The sequence below is a fragment of the Leptonychotes weddellii genome, chromosome 1, assembly GCF_054177405.1.
Source record: "Leptonychotes weddellii isolate Sample4059 chromosome 1, ASM5417740v2, whole genome shotgun sequence".
Classification (NCBI taxonomy): Eukaryota; Metazoa; Chordata; class Mammalia; order Carnivora; family Phocidae; genus Leptonychotes; species Leptonychotes weddellii.
The window spans coordinates 139,528,462-139,554,098 of NC_138369.1; the positions used below are offsets into that span (position 1 = coordinate 139,528,462).

At 38.2% G+C, this 25,637-nt stretch overlaps 1 protein-coding gene across 2 annotated transcripts in view; it reads right to left on the minus strand.

Moving 5' to 3' along the window:
• Positions 1 to 16,195: 16,195 nt before the first annotated feature.
• Positions 16,196 to 25,637, minus strand: part of ATP6V1A (ATPase H+ transporting V1 subunit A) — a 58,214-nt gene continuing 48,772 nt past the window's right edge. For both annotated transcript variants that reach the window (XM_081796883.1, XM_081796890.1), the window contains 3 exons: positions 23,256 to 23,350; positions 21,289 to 21,460; positions 16,196 to 18,549 (listed from right to left, as the gene is read on the minus strand). In XM_081796883.1, coding sequence (XP_081653009.1) covers positions 18,457 to 18,549; positions 21,289 to 21,460; positions 23,256 to 23,350 — 360 coding nt within the window. In that variant the 3' untranslated portion in view covers positions 16,196 to 18,456. The remainder of the gene's footprint in view (positions 18,550 to 21,288; positions 21,461 to 23,255; positions 23,351 to 25,637) is intronic.

Here is a 25,637-nt window from a genome sequence, read left to right on the forward strand (position 1 = left end):
ATAACTTACGATGTTAAATAAATAAACATACCTGAATTTGACCTGCCATCCCTCTCACCCTCTCCTATCCCTGTACCTTAACCACATCTACAACTTTGCAACCTTAGCATTGCTATTTTACATAGGAACACTTTGCTTTTACAAAGATATAAGCAAATGTTTTACACTATTGATAGTGTAATTAAATTTAGAGATCATCAAACACGTTGAGACAATGTTTTCTTTCATATAACATTCTTCCTGAAAATTAGATGTATTTAGAAACTACATTATCCATTTTATTGAATCTAACAGGCCACAGGAGTATCATTTTTTAAAAATCTCTGGTGAGATCATTTGCAATTTAGCAGTTATAATTCATGGCTAAGTGTTAATTCTGCCTACTAAAGATAAGAATAGAAACTGTGCTCATTGTGACTAGAACTTAATGATAAATACATACAAATTGTAAAATAGGTAGTATTTTTTGTGTAGCTATGTTTTTTGGAAGCAGAGACTACTAATACCAGTGGGTAACTTACCTTGGAACACACAATGGTGCGTTTAAAAGTAAGTACAATCCCTTTGAAAATGGCATCTATGTGTGAGTCAGATCCTAGAACAGAAGGAAGACATAGCAGAAAAAGATGTGGACTTGAATCCTCAATTCCCTTGAAATGAAGGCTACAATATCTTTTTTTATTTTAAAGATTTTATTTATTTATTTGAGAGACAGAGGGAGAGTAAGAGTGAGAGGGAGAAGCAGACTCCCCCACTGAGCAGAGAGCCCGATGTGGGACTCCATCCAGGACCCTGAGATCATGACCTGAGCCAAAGGCAGATGCTTAACTGACTGAGCCCCAAAGGCTACAATTTCAAGACCTTCTTTTAGTGAAAACTTCTCAGAACAAGATGCTTGTCTGACCATATTCAACATGGCTGGAAAAATCAGAGTACATAGTCATTTCCACTCAGTGAGAATTTCTGTGGAAGAGAAAATGGAGCAGAAGGAGGAAATGGAAGGTAATGTATTGAGTTCAGTTCCCCGGAAGTCCAAGTGTGAGAAGAATCATGTGAATGATTTCCTGAGGGGAGTGCTGCTCTGAAGAAATGCATAAGGGAGTGAGGAAAGCAGGAAAGAAGAGGAGACACTGATGAGAGATGTTTAGCCTGATCCCACAGGGAGCTCTAGAGAATGAATGTTATCACAGACTTGTGTCTCCTTGAGGCAAGAGGATTGGTCTTTGATACCCTCGTATTGGCTTGTGACCACTGGGTGTGGGGGCCCGGGGAGCACAGATACAGAGTCCTTAACCTTCTAGACATTGCCAGATGTACCTCCTGTTGGTTGAGGGCAAGTTTCAGTACAAATGTGCTGTGAGCTCTTGGCTGCCAACCCTCAGCTGGTCTGGTAAAGGAGCTAGGGCCGGTTTACCAGCTGGGACAACTACAAATAATATTTTTATTTGTGCTCTTTTTTCTTTTATCCTAACACCTCACCATTTACTTCAGGTACATATTTTAACTCTAGAACTTTTTTGGTAGTAGCCATTAATATGTTAAAAATAAAACTGGATTTTAATATTTAAACACCTTTTTATTTAGCATCTGGGTTCATTGTTATCTAATACTTTAAAAAAGCAAAATTAAAAAGTTAAATTACTTTTCATAAAAGCCACTGAAAGTCTTCAATCTAAATAACCAATCTAGATAACCAATCTAAATAAGTAATTGGGTGTTTAAAGGAAAAGGTTTGAGTAAAATAAAAGTGGATTTAAATTCTGGCTCCAATGTCCACTAGCTGGGTGATTGTGTGCAAGTTTCTTCTATGCGCCTCATCTGCTTACCTGGGAAAAAAAGAGGAATAATAGTAACTCCTTAGAGTTGTTGTGAGGTTTAAAGAATACACAATAGAGTTCCATTTCTAGTTTTGGAAATAGGGTGGACCACATCATTGGACAAAACTTCCCACTAGAAATAACTAAAAATACTTTATAAAATATTTTCAGAAGTCTTCTGTAAATCATCAGAGATCTGACAAGATAGAGTTATCAGGCCAATGTCTAAGGAACACAGAAAAATGAGTCAAGTAATGAAGATGCTTTTGCCCTGAACCTAGCCAAACTCTAAGGTTTAGTTTTCAAGGCCCAGTGAGGAGAATGACAGAAGACAAAATCCCAGTGTGGAGATTCTAATGGGAACCATCTTCCCACAAAGCAGGGAGTGAACTTGAAGAAAACCCATCCCATATTCTCACCTACAAGAAATTAGAAGGTAGTTGGGGAGCACATACCTGAAAGTTTGTAATTATAAACCAACCATTATTCTGCTTTGCAGACCATATGCACACTTGTGAATATAAAACTTCAAGCTGTGAATTTAATATAAAGCCATCCTGGATGTCCTTTTTTCTAGAAGAATCTCAGCTAACAAGTATAGAAGGGATGATAAAATTGGGTACCACAAGAATGAAATAAGGAACCTAAACTTGTACTCTCCAATATAGTAACCACTGACCACAATTTGCTATTTAAAGATTTTATTTATTTATTTGAGAGAGAGAATGAGATAGAGAAAGCATGAGAGGGGGGAGGGTCAGAGGAAGAAGCAGACTCCCCGCTGAGCAGGGAGCCCGATGTGGGACTCGATCCCAGGACTCCAGGATCATGACCTGAGCCGAAGGCAGTTGCTTAACCAACTGAGCCACCCAGACGCCCCACAATTTGCTATTTAAATTTAAATTAACTAAGGGGTGCCTGGTGGCTCAGTCCGTTAAGCATCTGACTCCTGATTTTGGCTCAGGTCATGATCTCAGGGTCATGGGATTGAGCCCCAAATCAGGCTCTGAGCTCAGCACAGAGCCTCCTTGAGATTCTCTCTCTTCCTCTCCCTTTGCTCCTCCCCCTGCTTACGCTCTCTAAATAAATAAATAAATAAAATCTTAAAAATAAATAAATTTAAATTAATTGATATTAGAATTCAATTCCTCAGTCACACTATTACATTTCAATGCTCAATTGATTAACTATCATACTGACAGTGCAGATTTAGAACATTTCTATTAACTGAAAGTTCTATTGGGCAGTCTCAATCAAGGCAATAATCATCAATGGCTGCTAAGATCATTAGGTGAAATATAAGAATGCTAAAGTCAAGATTGGCTGACAACCTGTAAACCCATGATCAGTTTTAATACACACTCACTCACACACACAGGATTTGTTTCAACACATATAGTCATCATAGGACTTGCATCCACAACCTAAAACAACTACAAGTCAGTAAGAAAAAGCAAGACAACTCAATTTTAAATAGGTAAAATATTTGAACAGGTATTTCATATATCCAGTAAACACAGGAATTGCCCTCAATCTCATTAAACATAAGAAAAAGACAAATTAAAACAATAAGATGCCACCACCCACCCACAGATGGATTAGATTACAGAGATTGACAATACCAAGTGTTGATGGAATGTAGAGAACTAGAATTCTCATTTGCTGTTAGGAGAGTATATTGGTAGAATCACTTGGAGAACTGTCAATATCTACTGAAGTTTTAATATAAGCATACCCTATGTCATAGGGCTTTCACTCCTTGGGCTATGCCCAAAATGTGTGTTCAAACGTATACCAATAGACATATAAAATAATACTCACAGCAATATTATTTGCAGTAGCCCCCAAATTGGACCAACTCAAATATTTATCATCAGCAAAACTGATAAATAATGGTATAGCAACACAATTGAATATATAGATGGATGAAAAGAAAATAACAACAAAATAATTGCTACCTGCAAAAACACGGATGCTTCTCACAAATAGAATTCAGAATGAAAGAAATCAGATAAAAGGGAAACATTCTAATAATTCCATTCATAAAAAATTCAAATGTAGGGTGCCTGGGTGGCTCAGATGGTTAAGCGTCTGCCTTCGGCTCAGGTCATGATCCCAGGGTCCTGGGATCGAGTCCTGCGTCGGGCTCCCTGCTCCTTGGGAGCCTGCTTCTCCCTCTGCCTCTCTCTCTCTCTGTCTCTCATGAATAAATAAATAAAATATTTTAAAAAAAAATTCAAATGTAGGTGCCGTGTCTTTAGACCTCAGTATTGTGGTTACCTCCGAGGTGGGTTGGTGGCTTGGATGGTCTTGTGGGTGCCCCTAATGATCTAATTGTATGTCTGGTTGTTATTTACTTATGAATGGTCATTTGGTGAAAACTCAAGCTGTACTTTTCTGTTTGTATACTTTAATAAAAGAAGTTTATTTAAAAAGATACCATATATACTGACATGCATAAAGGAAGTGGATGAAGGAAGAAAATAAACGAATCCATGAGGAAGCAATTAGATCCAGAATATGGGGTCAAGACAAATCAATGACATGAATAAAAAGGAGGTCCACTCTAAATTTAAAAAAACTTAAGAGGCATAAGAACCAAATGTGATGTGTCGATCTTATCTGTATTCTGATTTGAAAAAAAAATCCTAAGAATTTATTTAAAAGCAATTGGGGAAATGTAAATACCATCTGTGTATTAGCTAATATTAAGAAATTATTTTTGTTAAGCATGATAATTGTGGTTATGGGGTTATGTAATTGTCAGTTATTGTGGTTATGTAAAAAAAAAAGAAGAAGAAGAAGAAAGAAAAGCCCTTACATTTTGGAGATGGATTTTGAAATATTTAGCGGAGAAATTTCATGACAGGTATGGTTTGTTTCAAAATAGTTCAGCAAAAATAATAAATAAAATGTGGCAAAATATAAATAATTGTTCAACCTAGTTAACTGGCATCTTGAGTCTTTTTGTTGTCGTTGTTGTTTTTAACTTTATTTTTTTGTAATCTCCATCCCCAACATGGGGCTCGAACTCATGACCGTGAGATCCAGTGTTCTACTACCTGAGCCAGCCAGGCACCCCTGAGGTTTATTATACCATTATCTCCACTTTTCTGTATATTTGAAATTTTTCATGATAAAAATTTTGTAAGAATTAAGTCTTGTGGTTGAGTTGGAGAGCAAAGGGATGGTAGGAGGGAAGGAGGTGTGGTTACAAAATGTCAATAGCAGGAATCCTTGTAGTGTTGGAACTCTTCGTATCTTGACTAGTGGTAGATACCCGAACCTACATATGTGATCAAATTGCAGAGAACTAAATACACACACACACACACACACACACACACACACCCCAAAAGAAAGCAACCTGGGGAAATCTGAATGAGACTGCTGAATTGTATCAATGCTATTATCCTGCTTATGACATTATACTACAGTTTTGCAAGATGTTACCACTGGAGGGGAACTGAATAAAGGGTACATGTTATTTCTGCATTATTTCTTACAAGTGCATGTAAATCTACAATTATCTAAAAGAAAGTTTAACTTAAAATTAAAATAAGAAATAAGTAAAAAAAAACAAAACAAAACAATGACATAGCCATGCAACATAACATTACCTGGCCTTTATAAACAATGACATAGAAGTTTATGCAGACAAATGGTTAGCTCTCCAACATGTATTATTAAGTAAAAAAGAAACCAGATATATAATAACATGTGTCTTACCCTTCTGAGAGTTTTTAAGTATGTATTTGTGTATATGGGAAATTTCCAGAAGTATAAACAAAAAAAATAGTTGCTTTTGTGAAGTATACCTATGCTAGGGTTTGGGTTTTTTTGTTTGTTTTTTGTTTTTTTCATTTTTAAAATTTTGTTGTGGTAGGGTGCCTGGGTGGCTCAGTTGGTTAAGTGACTGCCTTCGGCTCAGGTCATGATCCCAGGGTCCTGGGATCTAGTCCCACATCAGGCTCCCCCTGCTCTGTGGGGAGCCTGCTTCTCCCTCTGCCTTGGCCTGCCACTCCCCCTGCTTGTGCTCTCTCTGTCAAATAAATAAATAAAATCTTAAAAAAAAAAAAAATTTTGTTGTGGTAAAATACACATAACATAAAACTTAACATTTTAGCTATTTTTTTTACTTTTTGTTTTTAATGTAAGCTCTACACCCAGAATGGGACTGAACTCACAACCCTGAGATCAAGAGTCAGATATTCTACCAAATGAGCCAGCCAGATACCCCTTAACATTTTAACTATTTTTATTTTTTTATTTTTTTATTTTTTTATTAGTATTATTCCTAAGTATACAATTTAGTGGCATTAAGTACATTCACATTGTTGTAATTAATTATGGTTATTAATATTTGTATGTCTTCTTTGGAGAAATGTCTGTTCATATCTTCTGCCCATTTCTTGATTGGACTATTCTTTGGGTGTTGAGTTTGATAAGTTCTTCATAGATTTTAGATACTAGTCCTTTATCTGATATGTCATTTGCAAATATCTTCTCCCATTCTGTCGGTTGTCTTTTGGTTTCCTTTGCTGTGCAGCTTTTTATCTTGATGAAGTCCCAATAGTTCATTTTTGCCCTTGCTTCCCTTGCCTTTGGAGATGTGTCTAGCAACAAGTTGCTGCGGCCGAGGTCGAAGACGTCGCTGCCTGTGTTTTCCTCTAGGATTTTTTTTTTTTAAAGATTTTATTTATTTATTAGAGAGAGAGAGAGAGCGAGAGCAGGAACACAAGCGGGGGTGTGGGAGAGAGAGAAGTAGGCTTCCCGCGGAGCGGGGAGCCCGGTGCGGGGCTCGATCCCAGGACCACGGGATCATGACCTGAGCCGAAGGCAAACGCTTACCGACTGAGCCACCCAGGCGCCCCTCTCCTCTAGGATTTTGATGGATTCCTGTCTCACATTTAGGTCTTTCATCCATTCTGAGTCTATTTTTGTATATGGTGTAAGGAAATGGTCTAATTTCATTCTTCTGCCTGTGGCTCTCTAATTTTCCCAACACCATTTAAGAGACTGTCTTTTTTCCATTGGATATTCTTTCCTGCTTTGTCGGAAGATTTACATACCATGTTTTATTTATCCATTCATCCAATGGACACTTGAGCTACTTCCAGCTTTTGGGGATTGTGAATAATGGTGCTATGAACATAGGTATATAAATAAATATTTGTTCAAGTCCCTGTTCCTTATGTCTGTCTGAAAAAAAAAATATTTTTAAAGAGCTAAATACATGCATTGCCTGTATAAATATTAAATGCTTAAGAATAAATCTAACAAGAATTGTACTGGACTTCTTTAAAAAAAATTTTTAAGTAGCTATTAAGAAACTTTAAAGAAAAAATAAATGGGATGACGTAGCATGTTCATAAATTGGAATATTCGATATTTTAAAATATCAAATATCCCTCAAATTTAGATTAAATATAGGGGCTCCTGGGTGGCTCAGTCCATTAAGAGTCCGACTCTTGGTTTTGGCTCAGGTCATGATCTCAGGGTCCTGAGATTGAGGCCCGTGTTGGGCTCCCATGCTCCCTGCAGAGTCTTCTTGTTCCTCTCCCTCCCCCTCTGCTCCTCCCCCCACTTGCGCTGTCACTCTCTCAAATAAATAAAATCTTTTTTAAAAATTTAGATTAAATGTAAGTCTAATTAAAATTACAATCTTGTTCTAGAATTGCAAAGAACAGCCAAAATAAGAATGGCAAAGTGGTAAGATTTGTCCTATTATATATCAAAATTTATTATAAAACTGCAGTAATAAAAACAGAGTAGTAATGGTACAAAGATAGACAAATACAAGCAATGAAAAATGATAGGCAACCCAGAAATTCCTCACTTATGTGAGCTCTTGATTTATGACGGAGGTGATACTGCATAGCCATGGGAAAGGACGGGCTTTACAGTAACTGGTTCTGCAAACATAGAACATTCATGTGGAAAAATGAAATTGGATTCTTCTACCGGCCACCACACCTAAACGTGAAAGACAAGTAATTTAACTTCCAGAAGATAATATTAGAGAGTATCTTCATGAATGCCAGGATTTTCAAAACAAGACGCAAAAAAGTACCAATCGTGGAGAATGAATTTGATATTAAAATTCAGAACTTTTATTAATATAGGAACAGATAATTATAAACAAGTGCTTAACCTATGTGAATGTCTGCTGGAATATGTGAGATTCATGCAGGAGACAGGGTGACTTTGCACTCCTTCACATTTCAAAACATCTAGTGTCTTTGGTCCTGCCCACTAAATGTCACTGGCAAAGAAGTCCCCATTCAAAACATGTGCGCACTCACACACACGTACACACATGGGCGCCCACGCACACACACACGCACATGTACACACACGGGCGCGCACGCGCACACACACGCACATGTACACACAGGTACGCTCACACACACTCACATGTACACATGGGCGCGCGCACACACGCACATGTACACACACAGGTGCGTGCACTCACGCACGTGTATACACGGGTGCGCGCGCATACTCACGCACATGCACACACAGGGGCGCGCGCACACACACGCACATATACACACGGGCGCGCACGCACACACATGTACACACAAGCGCGCGTGCACACGCACATGTACACACGGGCACGCACACACGCACATGTACACACAGGAGTGGCACGCACACACTAGCACATGTACACACACAGGTGCACGCACTCACACGCATGTGTACGCACAGGTGCGTGCACACACACATGTACACACAGGCGCGCGTGCACACACATGTACACACAGGCACGTGCGCACACACATGTACACACGGGCGCACACACACGTACACACAGGCATGGCACGCACACTAGCACATGTACACACACAGGTGCGTGCACTCACGTGTACACACGGGTGCACACACACGCACGTGTACACACATGGGCACGCGCGCACACACGCACATGTACACACAGGCGTGCGTGCACATACACGTACACACAGGTGCGCACACATGCACATGTACACACAGGCGTGTGCGCGCACACACTAGCACATGTACCCACACAGGTGCGCGCACACACGCACGTGTACACACGGGTGCGCGCACACACGCACGTGTAACACACAGGCACGCACACACATGCACATGTACACAGGCGCGTGCACACATACATGCACATGTACACACACGGGCGCACGCGCACACACGCGCACATGTACACACACGGGCGCGCGCACACGCACGCTCACTGTGACAAATTTTAAGATCTTCATAAATTTCCCAAACATCCCTAGGGATGATGCATCCATCATTCAGAAACACTGATCTTTGAGATCATGATGAGATCACCATCATGAGAAACACATGATCTTGGTTCACGGCTTCCTGAAATAAAGGTTACGTCTCCCAATTTGTTTTGCAGATAGATATGGCCTTGTAACTAAGTACGGACCAGTTATGTGTCGAAATGCCCTTAAGGGAAAGGATATGTTTTTCTTATTCCTGATGGATGGAATATGCTTTGTAGTCTTCCGCAGGAGCTGGAGCGGCCATCTTGGGCTTGAGGATGAAAGACATGTATTGAGGATGGAGAAGAACAAACTTGGGTACCTGAAGGTCATCATCCATTTGACCAGTCCTGGGATGCTTACATTTATGTAAAAGAAATAAGCTTTGACCTTATTTTAACCACATTATTTTGGATTTCTGTTACTCGAGTTAAACCTAATCCTAACTAAAACAGGTAGATATTTTTATCATCCCCATTTTACAGATGAGAAAACTGAGAGGTTAATTGTCCAAGGTTGCACAGCTAGTATGTAGCCGAGTTGGGATTTGAAACCGTACAGTCTAACTTGAGATCTTATGCTCTCACTAGCTATGATATTTTGCACCTGCTATTAGACAAAAGGGAAGGAGTCTACTGGAACAGGAGCAACTGATAATGGGGATGATATTGAGAACAGCTGTGTTTGAAAGCGCTAGTGAGAAATGTATATATATATACATTTAGTTAAACATATTATTGTCACTGTGGTTCAGGAATTCTTTCTTCAAAAAAGCAAGCCCATTGTTCCTGTCATGTGTGTGGAGTAAATTATTTTAATGAAGCATAATTTAATCTTCAGTTCATAACATTTAAAGTGGTATCACTTATACTTCAACCCAATTTGCTGTAAAGTCAAGGTGCATCTCTCCCTTTCTGCTCAATATTTATACTGTATAGCCTGTGTTTGTGTTTACAAAGTTCCGAGGGATTAGTTTAATCTTCTCTTGAACTATGTTTTGAGGATATGGTAAAGTGACATAGGTCATTAAAAAAAAAAATTATTCAAGTTAATTAACATACAGCATTATATTAGTTTCAGGTATACAATTTAATGATTCTAAATAGGCCTTTTTTTTTTTATGGGCAAAGAATTGTAGCTAAAGTTATAATCTAATCAGTGGGGGTCCAAGTAAATTGATCACTGAATTTGGGATAAAATACAGGCAACGTGGCGCACACAAAATTCCCATTGGGAAGCCCAAAAAGACACCTCAAAGAAACAAAGCAGCTTTAGAAGTACGTTGCGCTATTTCTTCCTTGAGCAGCTCTGTAAATAACAGGGACTTATTTAATTATGGTTATTAAAAAGAGCATAGTAAGAGTGAACTCTCAAGCTTCCCTGGAAGTAGTTTAAACAAGGTAGTATCACTAGGTGCTGCTACAGGAAAAAGATATATTTGAAATGGTGTCTTGTTCAGTTATTCTATTTCATTTAATTTTTAATTTTAATGTTTTGAGTAGGGTAACAGTCACATGATTCAAACGTTGAAAAATACGTTTTATTATTTTAGAATGTCACCTCCTGAAGAGTTTTGCATTTGATGATGAGTTTCTATATGGAATCAAGCCAACATTTAGGCTCCTTTTTAAAAGTATTTGGCAAGCACTTATATTTTAACAGGCACTAAAACAATCAGTTTGGCTTTTTTTTTAACTTACAGTTTTGTTGCAGTTTCTACTTTGAAGACCACCTTCACGATTTTTGTTGTGTCTATAACTTTCTATACTTCATATTTTTCTTTAACAATAGCTCACTTTTAATATTTACTGTTTGGCTTCCTCCCTAAGCAAATCCTTGAAATCTTGGATATGAAGTACTAAAAGTTCACCTCTATACATTAAAATGTATACTATTCATGTCTTTCTCTGAAAACCATCTCATGGACACAGAGCTGTGCTGTGCAGATCTCCCTTCAAGGAAAGACATGCATGCAACGTGTTGGCCCAGCTACCTGGAGTGTTCGGCAGACAGCCTTCTGCTGTTAGCTCCTTCCGAGTCAGGTCTGCAGATGCCACCTCACCTGGGGTCATGTCCTCACAGGGCAGCCTCAACCTGGAGTCCAAGGGAGGTAGGAGTAATAAGGGCTGGCCATTCCAGCCAGATGCATGTCAACTGTGATTGGCAATATTTGCTCCAATAGCTTCCTCCCAGGAGTGGCCAAGTCTTTGTCAGGCCTGCTTTGTATTTTGATTTCCACTATGCACACCCTGTTTGGCCCCTTCTTTGCTCGTCGATTCCGAAGGAACAACTTGCACCCCCATCTCCATCTCAGCGTGTTTCCAGAGAGTCTAACCTGCAATGCCACACTTGAGAAGATACTGTCCTAAATTGTGTTTTCAGGACAAGTGTCAAAGGTCTTCATAATGGCTTTAAAATTAAGCATGAAATTTAAAAATAAAGGCCATGAATATGATTTTATATGATTGAAGGCAATTTGGCTTTTACACAGGGTATCCAAAACTTTTAGTGCAATTTTAAGTCATCTAGTAAATGCTAGATGTTATTAGCTATTTTGGAAGTTATAATAGTATAAGAGCTATTCAGATGATGGTTGAAAAATCAAACTAAAAAATTATCTTAATGGATTTTTAAAAAAAGAACTTGAATCCCAAGACAAATGCTGTTTTTAAAAAATGGAACTAAATTACACTCTTTTATAATTATAATTATATTCACAAACTAAGCCTGTGTATGACAAAATTCAAATATGTCACACAATTTTGATTCCTTTTTGAATTTGCCTGCATATAAAGAAATGGGCAGGGGACGCCTGGGTGGCTCAGTCGGTTAAGCGTCTGCCTTCGGCTCAGGTCATGATCCCAGGGTCCTGGGATCGAGTCCCGCATCGGGCTCCCTGCGCCGCGGGGAGCCTGCTTCTCCCTCTGCCTCTGTCTCTCATGAATAAATAAATAAAATCTTTAAAAAAAAAAAAAAAAGAAATGGGCAGAAGAGAAACTGCTGGTCCATTCAGTAAATACTGTAACAATCCTGCTTGAAATCCGTACATAAAGCAATTACTACTGTTCAAATGTCATGATTTCGGAATATTTTGTCCTACTGTCAGACCATTCTGAATCTAAATCAGTCAGAATACATGTAAATCAGCACAGCAGTGTTCAAGGTCAGTAACAAGGGATGTCTTAAATAGGATACATGGTTCGGTAAAATTTTATAACTCTGAGATTGTGGCACAACTAGTTAACATTCTGAGAATACTTAAGTCTTCTTTGTTACCTTTCATGTCTAAGCATTGAATAGATACTTGTTTCACAAAACTTGCCCCATGCTAAGAATTACCTGGGATGTTTGTTAAACTGACTCCTATACCCTCTCCCTAGAATATATTTTAATTCAGTCCATTTAGGGTGGGCCTGAGAATCTCTATCATAAATACAGCCCCATATGTTTCTTATGTTCAGAGAGGTTTCAGAAACAGCTAATCAAGACACATACACTTACTTAAAACATCAAACCTTCTTTATATAGTCATCCGTTGCTGCTTGGAGGACTGTGATATGTATTCATGGACGTCTGAATACATACTTGTTTGTGACTGGCTATGTAGCATGTCTGTGTGGTCTCATTAGCTTCACTCTTCTAAGAATGGACTATTCCCCAAATCCTGGTCAACTGTTTGACAAACCAAATTACTGGTTGCAAAGAGAACTGAGAGTTCCCGAATTGAAAAATTCAAATCTATCACCACTTAAAAATCAAACAAAAACATGATTTTATTATTAGGTAGAACTTAAAAGCATTTCAAAGCCACCACTAAACATTTCTTAGTGAAAAACCACTTTATTTTTTATTATTATTATTTTTAAGTAGGCTCCACACCCAGTATAGAGCTCAACAAAGCTACTTTAAATAAATAGAAATCCTTTGGTGTAACCTTTTTTCTTTTGGTAAACTTATTAAGTATGGCCTATGTACAGAAAAGTGCTTGAATCCTGTGTGTGAATTCTTACAAAATGAACACACCCATGTAAGCAGGACCCACAAGAATCAGAGCATCATCAACACCCCAGAATTCCCCCATAGGCTAGCCTCCTGTTGTTTGTTTGTTTTTTTTAAAGATTTTATTTATTTGTGAGAGAGAATGAGAGACAGAGAGCACGAGAGGGAGGAGGGTCAGAGGGAGAAGCAGACTCCCCGCTGAGCAGGGAGCCCGATGCGGGACTTGATCCCGGGACTCCAGGATCATGACCTGAGCCGAAGGCAGTTGCTTAACCGACTGAGCCACCCAGGCGCCCTAGCCTCCTGTTGTAATATCACCTTCCCCACCATGTGTGACTGCTATCCTGACTTCAAACACCATGTATTAGTGTTATAGTTTTGAATTCTGTATCGATGGAATCATATAGTTTGTATTCTTTTGTTTGGCTTCTTTAACCACTGTATTTGTGAGAGTCATGCATGTTGTTGCCTTAACTCCCATTTCTATATACTCTTTCATTGTGTGAACAGGCAATTTGCTTATCCATTCTTCCAAACTACCCATTTAGGTGGTTTTCAGTTTGGGGCTATTACAAATAGCGCTGCTATGAACATTTTGGCACACGTCTTTTGGTGGACATACATTTATTCATTTCTCTTGTGTATAGACCTATGAATGGGATTCCTAGGTTATTAGATATTCCTAATTCAGCTTTGTAGATACTACCAGAATAGTTCTCCAAACTGATTGTACAAATTTATATTCCCGCATGTATGACCGTTCTGGTCGCTCCACACCCTCACCAACACTTGGCATTCTGTTCTTTCCATTTTAGTCCTTCTAGTGGTTATGAAATGCTGTCACATTGTAATTTTAATTTGCATTTTCCTGGTAACTAGAAGCTAAGCATCTTTTTCATATATTAATGGACCATTTTGTGAGGTGCCTGTTCAAGTCTTTTACCCATTTATCTATTAAGATTTTTTTTTTTTTGACTTGTCGTTCTTTATGAATTCTGGCTGGATACAAGTCCTTTTAAGATATTTGTCATGAATTGTTTATGTTCTTATTCCTCCACATTTTGATGACTTCTTGTAATTTTGTAAAAATGATTATTTATTTCCAGACTCACCTCCCTAAACTCTGGCTCAAACTGTTTCTCAGTTACATTTTCCTTCTTAAAATGAGTCATCACACTATGACTATCTTGTTCAGCCAGTCATTCCTCCCTACACTTTTCTTCTGGTTTATCTTTGTATGTCACATTTATTCAAACCAACTTCCCCGTTGTATGAAAAGTACATACATAAGGAAAAGATATACAGTATGATTTAGTACAAAGAGACACTAGAAATCAGGAGGCTTGAATGCTGATATTAAGTGGCAGTGTGACATAGGGCAAATCAGTTAACTTCTCTGGACTTCAACTTCTTCTGTGTTAATGAGAAGGTTGGAATAAATGACCAAAATTCTCATTAATCTAAGAAGCTGCTTTATTTCAGGAGTATTAAAGCCCACATCTATTTATAACCATAATAGGTGCACTATTTGCTCTTTAAAGAATATCTTCTCTTTGATAAACTCTTTCCAGGGGTGCCTGGGTGGCTCAGTCGGTTAAGCAACTGCCTTTGGCTCAGGTCATGATCCCGGGGTCGTGGGATCGAGCCCCGCATCAGGCTCCCTATTCAGCGGGGAGCCTGCTTCTGCCACTCCCCCTGCGTGTGCTCTCCCTCTCCCGCAATCTCTTTCTCAAATAAATGAAATTAAAAACAACAACAACAACAAAAACCACAACTCTTTCCCAGTACAGAGGCAGAATGTAGTGTGGTGATCAAGAGTATGCTCCCTGGCATCAAGCTACCTGGGTTCAAAGAGTGTCTATTCTTTTTCAGGGTGCTTCCTTATTTTGTTACGGCAATGGCTTTTCAGTTCCTGATTGAACGATCTTTTGTCCCTGGGTCCTTAAGAAGTCTGAAGCAGTTGCTGGTAGTGTCCCACCTAAATCTCCTGGGCCATGACTACCATTTCACTGCACACCAGGCCAAACTCCCAACTACCCGCACCCACATCTCTTATGGGGTTTTCTGTGGCCACATACCAGTATGCAAGCGCTGGGCATTGACTCTGCCAGTCCTTGTGGGAACAAGCCTTCACTGGACGACTGACAGGAGCCGGCTGTCAGTGACTGACGAAAGTTCTCCAGTTCTCTTGCACCACAGGTGGGATAACGGAGGTGTGATTCTTCAGTTGCTACCAGAACTCCATAGCAGCGCTGTGCTTAATAATCCAAAGTGTTAACTTATTTGATAGTGAATTTTTATTGGCTTCGTTCAATTCTGTCTGAATTCTTTACACCCCTCCTGGTGTGTCCTGAGGTCACATCCCAGATAAACTCCCTGTACTCAACTACTTGTCTCAGTCAACTTCTGGGGTAACACAAACTAAGAGGAGACCCGTAGAACAACTTCTGCGGCATTTTATCACAGCCCACTTGGGAAAGTTGCTTTCCTTCTCTGTGCTCTTATATTGTAGCAATACATTAAAAGATATTGGGATATTACCAAGTGGACTAAAAATTGCCCAAACATTGTATCACGAATAAGCTTTCCTATGAATTTTTAAGCATTTCTCTATATAAACTTGACACTTGATAGTAATATGCTAATATAGAGTGGCTCATTTCACACTCCTCTTTACTCCCTTGCAAGTTGTTAAAATACATTTACAGAAATAAAATATGTCCCAAGTAACATGTTGCTACATTGGATCCTAAATGATTTGGCTTGCAAAATCATGAATTACAAGGCTTTAGTTCATTTGTCAAAAATAGAAATGAGTACCACTGATCTCCTTTAATTTATAAGTGCACTTTTAGAAACCATTCACTTTTTCAATTTAAAGTAATATTCAGGATGGCATGGGATTCTGTGTACTACACTTCCAAATCATACTGGTATATGATTATAGGCCTTTTTGCAGTCTATCGTGAGGGCCCCAATTCAATTTCATGATCTTAAGTAATAATCTATAAAGAAAGGGAGAAACAAAAAATTTTGAAGTTTATATTGAAAACAGTAAGTCAAAATACAAATAGGTGGCATGTTTTCTAGCAAACACACACACATGCGAAGAAAAAAATGTTAATTTAAATCCACTTTTTATTCTTTCATAGATTTTAACAATTATACACAGCTTTTAACATAAAGATAGTGAAATCTCAAGGATAAGGAGGCAATATATATGGCCTCTTCTATTCGTTCTTCAGGATGGAAGGAAATTTCCAAAGGGTACAATGTGTGAGATTTACCACTGGAAAAATACATATGAAACTTGTTTAACTGGCTCCACTTAGGACCAGGCATAGCACAATATAGAACTGCATCATCTTTTTAAAAGATTGTTGTAATTTTAACACATTCTTACCAAAGAAATATGATCAGTGACCAATCTGAAATTCTACAACATATAGGTTGAAGGACACTTACAATGAATAGCAGAGCATCTTCTATCTCTAGCCTCTTCACACCCATACATCAACATTCTTAAAAGGGAGTAGGAATTACATTGTAAATTCAGAACAACAAAAAACAAACTTGGTAAAACTTTCTTCATCATATCATTCACTACTATCACAGTCCTAGTTTGCTGGTCAGTTTAAGGTAGGAATAGAACATTTTTGAAATCCTTTTCATTTCCACTGGTCTCAGGGCCTCTGGGTAGGAGGCCACATTGGAAGCAAACTGATAAAGCAGCACCATTAAGTCCGCATCTCAACAAATCACTGCATAATTTTTATCTTCCAATATTCGGAAAGGTTAAAAAAAAAAAGCTGCGTGGAAGAATATCTATCCTGAGTAGCAAGCCACTGTAAAAACATGCACTCTGCAAGGATTTCAACAAACTATAGCTAAATTCTCTACTCACGGCATCTTTCCTTAACGGACCAAAAGAAATACGTTACTAAAAATTAAATAATAATATACTGAGGCATAAAATAAATACTTTACTTATGCTATTACGTTTGGGTATTTGCGATTGTTAGACATATTCACATACCCTTTCCTCTTCCCAAAGAGGAAGCAATGGTGCCAGCACTGTTGGTCAGAAAGAGTTAATAGAGAAACTGTTGCTCTCAGAGCTGTTCTGTAGCGTGCCTTACACAGACACAGAAATTATTATTTTAAAACATATACTGAAAAGACAGGATGAAATTATCTTTCTTCTCACATGACCCAGATTCTGTCATCAGCACATAGGAGAATTAATTTCCTCCCTATGAAGCAGCATGGAAACTGTTATGCTGCTATTGCTACAGATATTCTGAGAAATCTTTTGAACCAGTAAACTGGTAAACTGGTTGTTCAAAAGTTCACTAAGCAAACAAACATGCAAACACGTGACACATATCTATCTTGTAAAAACATAATGCCACTCTGGCCCCAATTTTCACTACGGTCCAGCTGGTCCTTAATGGTGCAAACAGCCTTTAACCATACTGAATACCTTCTCTGTGGCATTTTACTGCCCATCCCACTGCCACATGATTCTTAGAAGCTCAGGCTTCTAAGACGTTTGAGAAAAAGGAAAGGGTGTGATGTGGATCAAGTTCCGGTGATTGTTTTAAATGTGATTTTAAAAAGAATTTCTTAGTAATGTAGTAGTATAGTCCTTGATACTGAATTTTTCATAGTGAAATAAATATGCTTTAACAAGATGATGTTTTAAGTTTGACCACCTGGCCCCTTTTCCACCTTTTTAGAGGGTACTGATTCATATACTGTGCTGAGTCCCACAAATGCCTGTTTTAAAAACAGCAGAGTTCCCAACAGTTTCCTACAAACATTCCTGATTTATACTGGGGAAAGCAATGCATAATTGGAACATTAATCATTCATGTTTTTAGAAAAAGGCAATTATATCCTGCAAAGCAGTTACTCAGCAAAATGCTAAGCTGCAAATAACCTTACCACAGAGATAGAGTCATTTCACAAAGTACCTGTCAAAATGTATAGAAATCTGGCCTTCCATTCCAAATCTATTGCAAAGAGAGTACATGCAGTAGTCCTGTTTACAATTTAAAGGCGAGGAGGAAAGGGCAAACCGAGGACAAGTAGGGATGTCACCCTACAGACAAGTTTACAGTAGTGTAGCCATTATATATCATATTTACTACATTCACCACTTCGGAGAAAGGATCATGGAGGCCCTTCAAACACTGGAACAAAGGAATGTTTGTTTTATATAAGACCTACCAGATAAACAGGGAAACAAATGATAACACACGTAGGCACTAGTCTCAAAGCTGCACAATAAAGAAGCAAAGGGTTTGGAGATGAGAAATTTAGGAAAATATACACATGAGAGGAGGTTGCTGAGGAAAGGAAGGAAAGAAATCACAGTTCTAATCTTCAAGGCTACGAAATGCGTTCTGCATATCTTCAAGAAGTTGTGCATAGTCGGCCTTGATCTTTGCCTCACCATCTTTCACTGGATCCTGAGAAAAGACAGTACAGAACTCAATTTACCTTTGGAAAATAATTTTCAGAACAGGTAGTAAGTTACTTATTTTGAACATATTTTGAGTATTAGGTTAAGTGAGGTATACTGGCAAAACACAGGCAGGAGTCAAAAATTATCCTTATTTTCCTTTAAGAGTAGAAATGTATGCAAGGAGGAACACTCCAACCTAAGAGAAAGAAGACAAAATTTTGATTCCCCTGAAACTAATAATACACTATATGTTAACTAAATTGCATTTAATTTTTTTTAAAAGAGACAAAATTTTGGTTTTGTATTTGGCTTGCTAATTGTATTCAGTGACCAATGGATTTATCCTCAACAATATGCAAAATATGGGGAAATTATACAATATCACATATTAGATGTATTCTACTGCATGTACATGATAGTTGGAATTAATTTGGTCAAAACAATTTACTGTTCAAGGTCTCATAATATCACATTGGCACAGGGAAGTAAAATTTCTAAAATAATCTTAAAAGGCAACACATTTTAAATCTCTATGGAAAACAACTTAACTGAGCAGTATGTATAAAATAGACTTTATGTATAAATAAAAGAGACTTTAAAATATTTAAGCTCTCTAACCAAATCGGTCTACTTCTGGGAACGTATAATAGGAAAATACACAAAACCAACTACAGAAACAAAGCTGTCCATACCAACAACTGGAAATTTCCTAAATACTTAACAATAGGAAAATATTACTCTCCAGCCACAAAATAATGCTACAGAAGAATATTTAATGACATAAGAAAACAACTGAGGGGGCGCCTGGGTGGCTCATTTGGTTAAGCAGCCGACTCCTAATTTCGGCTCAGGTCATGATCTCAGGGCCCTGCAACTGAGCCCTGTGCCTGGCTCCGTGTTCAGTGAGGAGTCCCTTGAGGATTCTCTCTCTCTCTCTGCTCCTTCCCCATTTGTGCTCTTGCTCTCTTGAATAAATAAATAAATCTTTAAAAACAAAATAAGAGTTTAAAAAAAAAACTTCGGATGTCAATTTGATATAGTATGCTGTAAACACGAAAAAGATACCAACTTGAATCACACTACTAGAAATCATCACTATATTATTATTGGATATATTTTTTTATCTCTTCATATGAATGTATAATTTTATTTATTTCAGCAATAAAATACAGTGTTGTATTAGTTTCAGATATACAATATAGTGATTCTTTTTTTTTTTTTAAGATTTTATTTATTCATTTGTCAGAGAGAGAGAGCACAAGCAGGGGGAGCAGCAGGCTCCCCGTTGTGCAAGGAGCCCGACGTGGAACTCAATCCAGGAGCCTGGGATCGTGACCTCAGCCGAAGGCAGAAGCTTAACCGACTGAACCACCCAGGTGAATCAGTAACAGTGTACTCTTAATCCTCTTCACCTATTTCATTCATCTCCCCTCCCATCTCCCCTCTGGCAACTACCAGACTGTTCTCTATATATTAAAGAGTCTGTTTTTTGGTTTGTCTCTTCTTTCCCTTGTTCGTTTGTTTTGTTTCCTAAATTCCACATGAGTGAAATCATACGGTATTTGCCTTCCTCTAACTGACTTATCTCACTTAGCATTATACTCTCTAGATCCATCCATGTTGCAAGTGGCAAGATTTCATTCTTTTGTATGGTTGAGTAATACTCCATGGTATTTGTGTGTGTATCACATTTTCTTTATCCATATGAATGTGTAATTTTTAAAAATAAAATCTGGATCAAATTACATACGGAATTTTTTTGCAACTTGATTTTTTTCACTCATTATACCATAAGCATTTCCCCATATCTTTGGATTTTCTTTGAAAAAACAGTATTAATGTCTTCATAATATGTTGCTATAATTGTATATGCCATAATGTACTGTTGACCCTGTTCACTCTTGAATGACATTTAAGAAGTTTAATAAACAATATTTTATATGTTCATATAAAAAATCTCTGATTAATGTCAACTATACTTTACCTAAAAAAAAATCTCTGATTATTTCCTTGGGTTATATGTTTTGAATTGGAATGAAGTCTCAAAGAGTGTGAATATTTTAAAATTCTTGATACAGTGAGTGTCTATTTTTAAAGATTTATTTTCAACCTACAGTGTAAACAAACACTATATATAGAACACACAGTCAGAGAACCGTTCTCAATTTCTCAATAGGTGATTAGTAAATATATCTGGATGTCATCACTTAGAAACCCAATTGATCAAATACTTTAAAAACAATTTTACACATTCAAGCTTCTACAAATAATTTCATTTAATTATCTATTTATGTTGTGCACTTCAAAAAAAAAAGAGAATCCACCTGAAAGTTAAAAGTGATGGGTAATAGGGAAAAAAAATGGTGTGTAACAGGATACTTAGAAGTAAACAGCATTAAGTCATTTCAGATGAGCATGGAGGTAAGATGGTAATAGGTACTTGAGGAAAAGTAATTGCTGCTCAGCCATGATTTTAGCTCTAAATTGCCTGGCAGTTAAGACAAAAGGGAAAACACGTCAGCATTTATTTTAGACATGACATAGTATAATTTTTATCTCTAGAATTCCTATTTGAATGTAAATTTACGGTCTCTTCTGGTTTTACATAACCTGAGCATGTGTGAAAATGATAAACCCAAGTTTCACACACCAGGTTTGTGAATAAATAGGCTGTTTGTACAGAGTTAAAAAAATAAAAAGAAACATTTCTTACTATAAAAAGTTAGGTAGAAGCAAAATATACCTTGAATTTCATAGAGGAAAGCTTATAGAGAATCTCCCCCATGTGCTCACGGATAATGGACCATGTGATTTTATTGTCACTCTGTGCAGTGGTTTCGACAGCTCTCCGGGCCATATCATAAAATGCAATCATGTTGGACAGCATCCCGACTGTCTTGTAGAATGGGCAGAACCTCGGGTATAAATGAAAATCAAAATAATAAAAATAAAATCCAAAGCAGGTTCATACTTTATCTATAAAATACCGGAGCATTAGCTTTTTTATTTAAATATGCAGACTACTTTTATTTATTGGATGATAATGAATGAAAACAAAAGTGGAAAAGACTAACAACTACTTGACCAGAGCTTTTTGGCACAGATGAAATATGGGGGGGGATGGATAAACGGAGATATTTATTTACTTAAGAGTGATGTTTATTTTTATCTATTAAAATAATCAAAGAGGAAGAACAATCAAACAGTACTGCTATAATCTAACAACTCTCTGAGAGTTTGTTTTTGTACAGTACAGTTAAAGGAGTAACCCAGACGGTAAAATAAATGAATTGCAAGAACTCCTTGTGACAGTGGGATTAAGGTTTAATGAGTAATAGAAAAGCAGAAAACTGCAATTTCCTAAGGTGAACAGTAGTCCCTTCCCCCATTAATTGTTCATTTTCACTTACCCACACCTTTTAATAATGACACACAAGTTAATATTCAATTTGGATCACATGCATGCCTATCAACTTTCTGATACATTTAAACACACTTGCATACACAATTTCATGCACATTCTGTATTACACTTTCTGAAGAATTTTCCTTTGGTTGAGTTATCTTTGTATGGGTGGCCAGAGCTTCTTAAGTTCCTGATACAGATTTTTGAGGCTATTGCCATATTTTCTGCTTGTCCTACATTCTGGTAATATTCCTATGTGTTCAGTTCCCTCTTCAGTCCAAATATGATTTGAGGGAGAAAAGCTAGCCTATGATCAAAGGGCTCAATTTATCGAAGTTTAAAAGAAATGGGGACTTTATTTTTTTTAAAGATCATATAATAGGGATTTTTTTGTCTGCTAGTTTTTTTTTTGTTTTTTTTTTTTAAAGATTTTACTTATTTATTTGACAGAGAGAGAGGCACAGCGAGAGAGGGCACACAAGCAGGGGGAGTGGGAGAGGGAGAAGCAGGCTTCCCGCCGAGCAGGGAGCCCGATGCGGGGCCCGATCCCAGGACCCTGGGACCATGACCTGAGCCGAAGGCAGACGCTTAATGACTGAGCCACCCAGGCGCCCCGAAATGGGGACTTTAAATAAGCCACAGCAGTAGCACACACAAGTGGGACAGCTAACAGAGACTATGGCAGAAAGAAAGAAGACTAGGACTATTGGGAAATGGAGCAGGAAAGTAGGACATAATTACTTAGGAAAAGAGTAGAAGTGGCATGCGCAGCTGTAAAACGTAGTGAGAAAAGCATCTGAAGGAGGCTCCATGCACTACGCCACAATCTAATCTAATTAAAGATGGCTGGATAGGAGCGTGGGGTGGCTCAGTCGTTAAGTGTGTGCCTTCGGCTCAGGTCATGATCCCGGGGTCCTGGGATCGAGCCCCGCATCGGGTTCCCTGCTCAGCGGGAAGCCTGCTTCTCCCTCTTCCACTCCCCCTGCTTGTGCTCGCTCTCTCGCTCGCTCTGTCAGATAAATGAATAAAATCTTAAAAAAAAAAAGTGGCAAATCCCTTTAAAAAAAAAAGGCTGGATAATGAGTGAAAATACTGTTGTCAAAACTGCACAAATGAGGAAAATCAAAGATAAGGGGACATATTAGATCGTTAGATGTTTGCTATGAAAATACAAAATAAACCTATATATTGAGTCAGAGTTCTGTCTGTATGAGAAAAAAAAAGGATTTCTAATGTGGAGGCGGCTCTTTCTTCAAAACTCAACAGAAAATCCTTAAATAAAAAAAGAAAATCAGGATAGGTTACCTGTCATAAGGAGTATATCCATTTTGTTGTAAGAAATCATCTTTGATAAGTTTTGCTACCTCCAGAGTGATTTTATCTGTTTCAGCTAGAGAAGCCTAGAAGAAAAAAAAATTTTTTAGAAATTTACTTCAATATGGGATCAGTGATTGTAATCAATTAACCAAGCAAAAACTATATAATCAACACACAGTCATCTATCATTAACAAATTCACTTCATAACTGCTTGTTGATTTTTTTATTGTGGTAAAAACATGTAACAAGTTTTTCATCTTAACCATTTTGAAGTAGTTCAATAGCGCTCACTATATTCCCATTGTTGTGAAACAGATTTCCTTAACTGGTCATCATGCAAATCTGAAACTCTATATCCATTAAATAGCAATTCTCCTTTTCCTCCTCTCCCAGAACCTGGTAACTACCATTCCACTTTCTGTTTCTATGAATATCACTACTTTAGATGGAATCGTCCCGTATTTGTCTTTTTGTGACTGCTTTATATCACTTAACATAATGTCCTCAAGATTCATCCATGTTGGGGCGCCTGGGTGGCTCAGTTGGTTAAGCGACTGCCTTCGGCTCGGGTTGTGATCCTGGAGTCCCGGAATCGAGTCCCATGTCGGGCTCCCTGCTCAGCAGGGAGTCTGCCTCTCTCTCTGACCCTCCCCCCTCTCATTCTCTCTCTCAAATAAATAAATAAAATCTTAAAAAAAAAAAAAGATTCATCCATGTTGCAGCATGTGTTAGAATTTTCCTTCCTTTTTAAGGCTGGATAATATCCCATTACATATATACACGCCACATTTTGTTTATCCATTCATTAATCAAAAGACAGTTGGGTTGCTTTTACCTCTTAGCTATCATGTATAAGTGCTGCTATGAACATGGTATACAAATAAACTAATGTTCTTTTACTGATGTTGGCTAACTGAACATAATAAAAAAAAGTTCTTTTTTTGAAACACTTTCTTCACATTGTCTTGCTAGCTTAACTATTTGAATTATGAATCCTGAGTTTGTTTCAAAAAAGATCTATACAGGGATGCCTGGGGGGCTCAGTTGGTTAAGCGTCTGCCTTCAGCTCAGGTCATGATCCCGCGGTCCTGGGACCAAGTCCCACATCCAGCTCTCTGCTCAGCGGGGAGCCTGCTTCTCCCTCTGCCTGCCATTCCCCCTGTTTGTGCCCTGTCTCTCTCTCTTTCTGACAAATAAGTTAAGTAAAATCTTTAAAAAAAAAAATCAATACATTCCATGAACAGTTACTTTTTTTAAAAAGAACATTACAGGCGCCTGGGTGGCTCAGATGGTTAAGCGTCTGCCTTCGGCTCAGGTCATGATCCCAGGGTCCTGGGATCGAGTCCCACATCGGGCTCCTGACTCAGCGGGGAGTCTGCTTCTTCCTCTCCCTCTGCCGCTCATGCTCTCTCTCTCTCTGTATCTCTGTGTCTCAAATGAATAAATAAAATCTTTAAAAAAAAAAAAATAAATAAAAATAAAAAGAACATTACATGGTGTTTAGAACTATGTAAATGCATGGGGTGCCTGGCTGGATTAGTCAGTGGAGTATGTAACTCTTGACGTTGGGGTTGTGAGTTTGAGCCCCATGTTGGGGGTAAAGATTACTCAAAAATAAAATCTTAAAAAAAAGAAACTATAAATGCAAATTTTTTTTCTGTGTCTGAGTACTGTTAGAGCTTCTTTAAATACCCCTGCCTCAAAAGCTTTAACTTTGGCAATTACCCTAAACAGCCTAGCTGGTAAAGATTTGTTGGAAATTGTGGCAAAGGGACAGGCCCAGTAAGCTAACTGCAGTTGTTTGTCATCTCTGTGCAACTAAGCTCCTTAGAGGTAAGGATCAGGTCTTCTTTCTTTTCTTTCTCCTGTTTTTTTTTTTTTTTTAAGATTTTATTTATTTGCAAGAGAGAGAATGAGAGACAGAGAGCATGAGAGGGAGGAGGGGCAGAGGGAGAAGCAGACTCCCCGCTGAGCAGGGAGTCCGATGCGGGACTCGATCCCAGGACTCCAGGATCATGACCTGAGCCGAAAAGCAGTTGTTTAACCAACTGAGCCACCCAGGCGCCCCTCTTTCTCCTGTTTTTTTAAATCCCTTTTATCCCTAATCCCTGCTTCAACCATAAGTATTTTTTTTTAATATTTATTATTATTATTTATTTGAGAGAGAGAGCACGAGGGGGGGAGGGTCAGAGGGAGAAGCAGACTCCCCACTGAGCAGGGAGCCCGATGTGGGACTCGATCCTGGGACCCCAGGATCATGACCTGAGCCGAAGGCAGCTGCTTAACCAACTGAGCCACCCAGGTGTCCAACCGTAAGTATTAAAATGTGTTTTATGTGTATCCCTTTATGTGCAAAAATTCATGTGAAA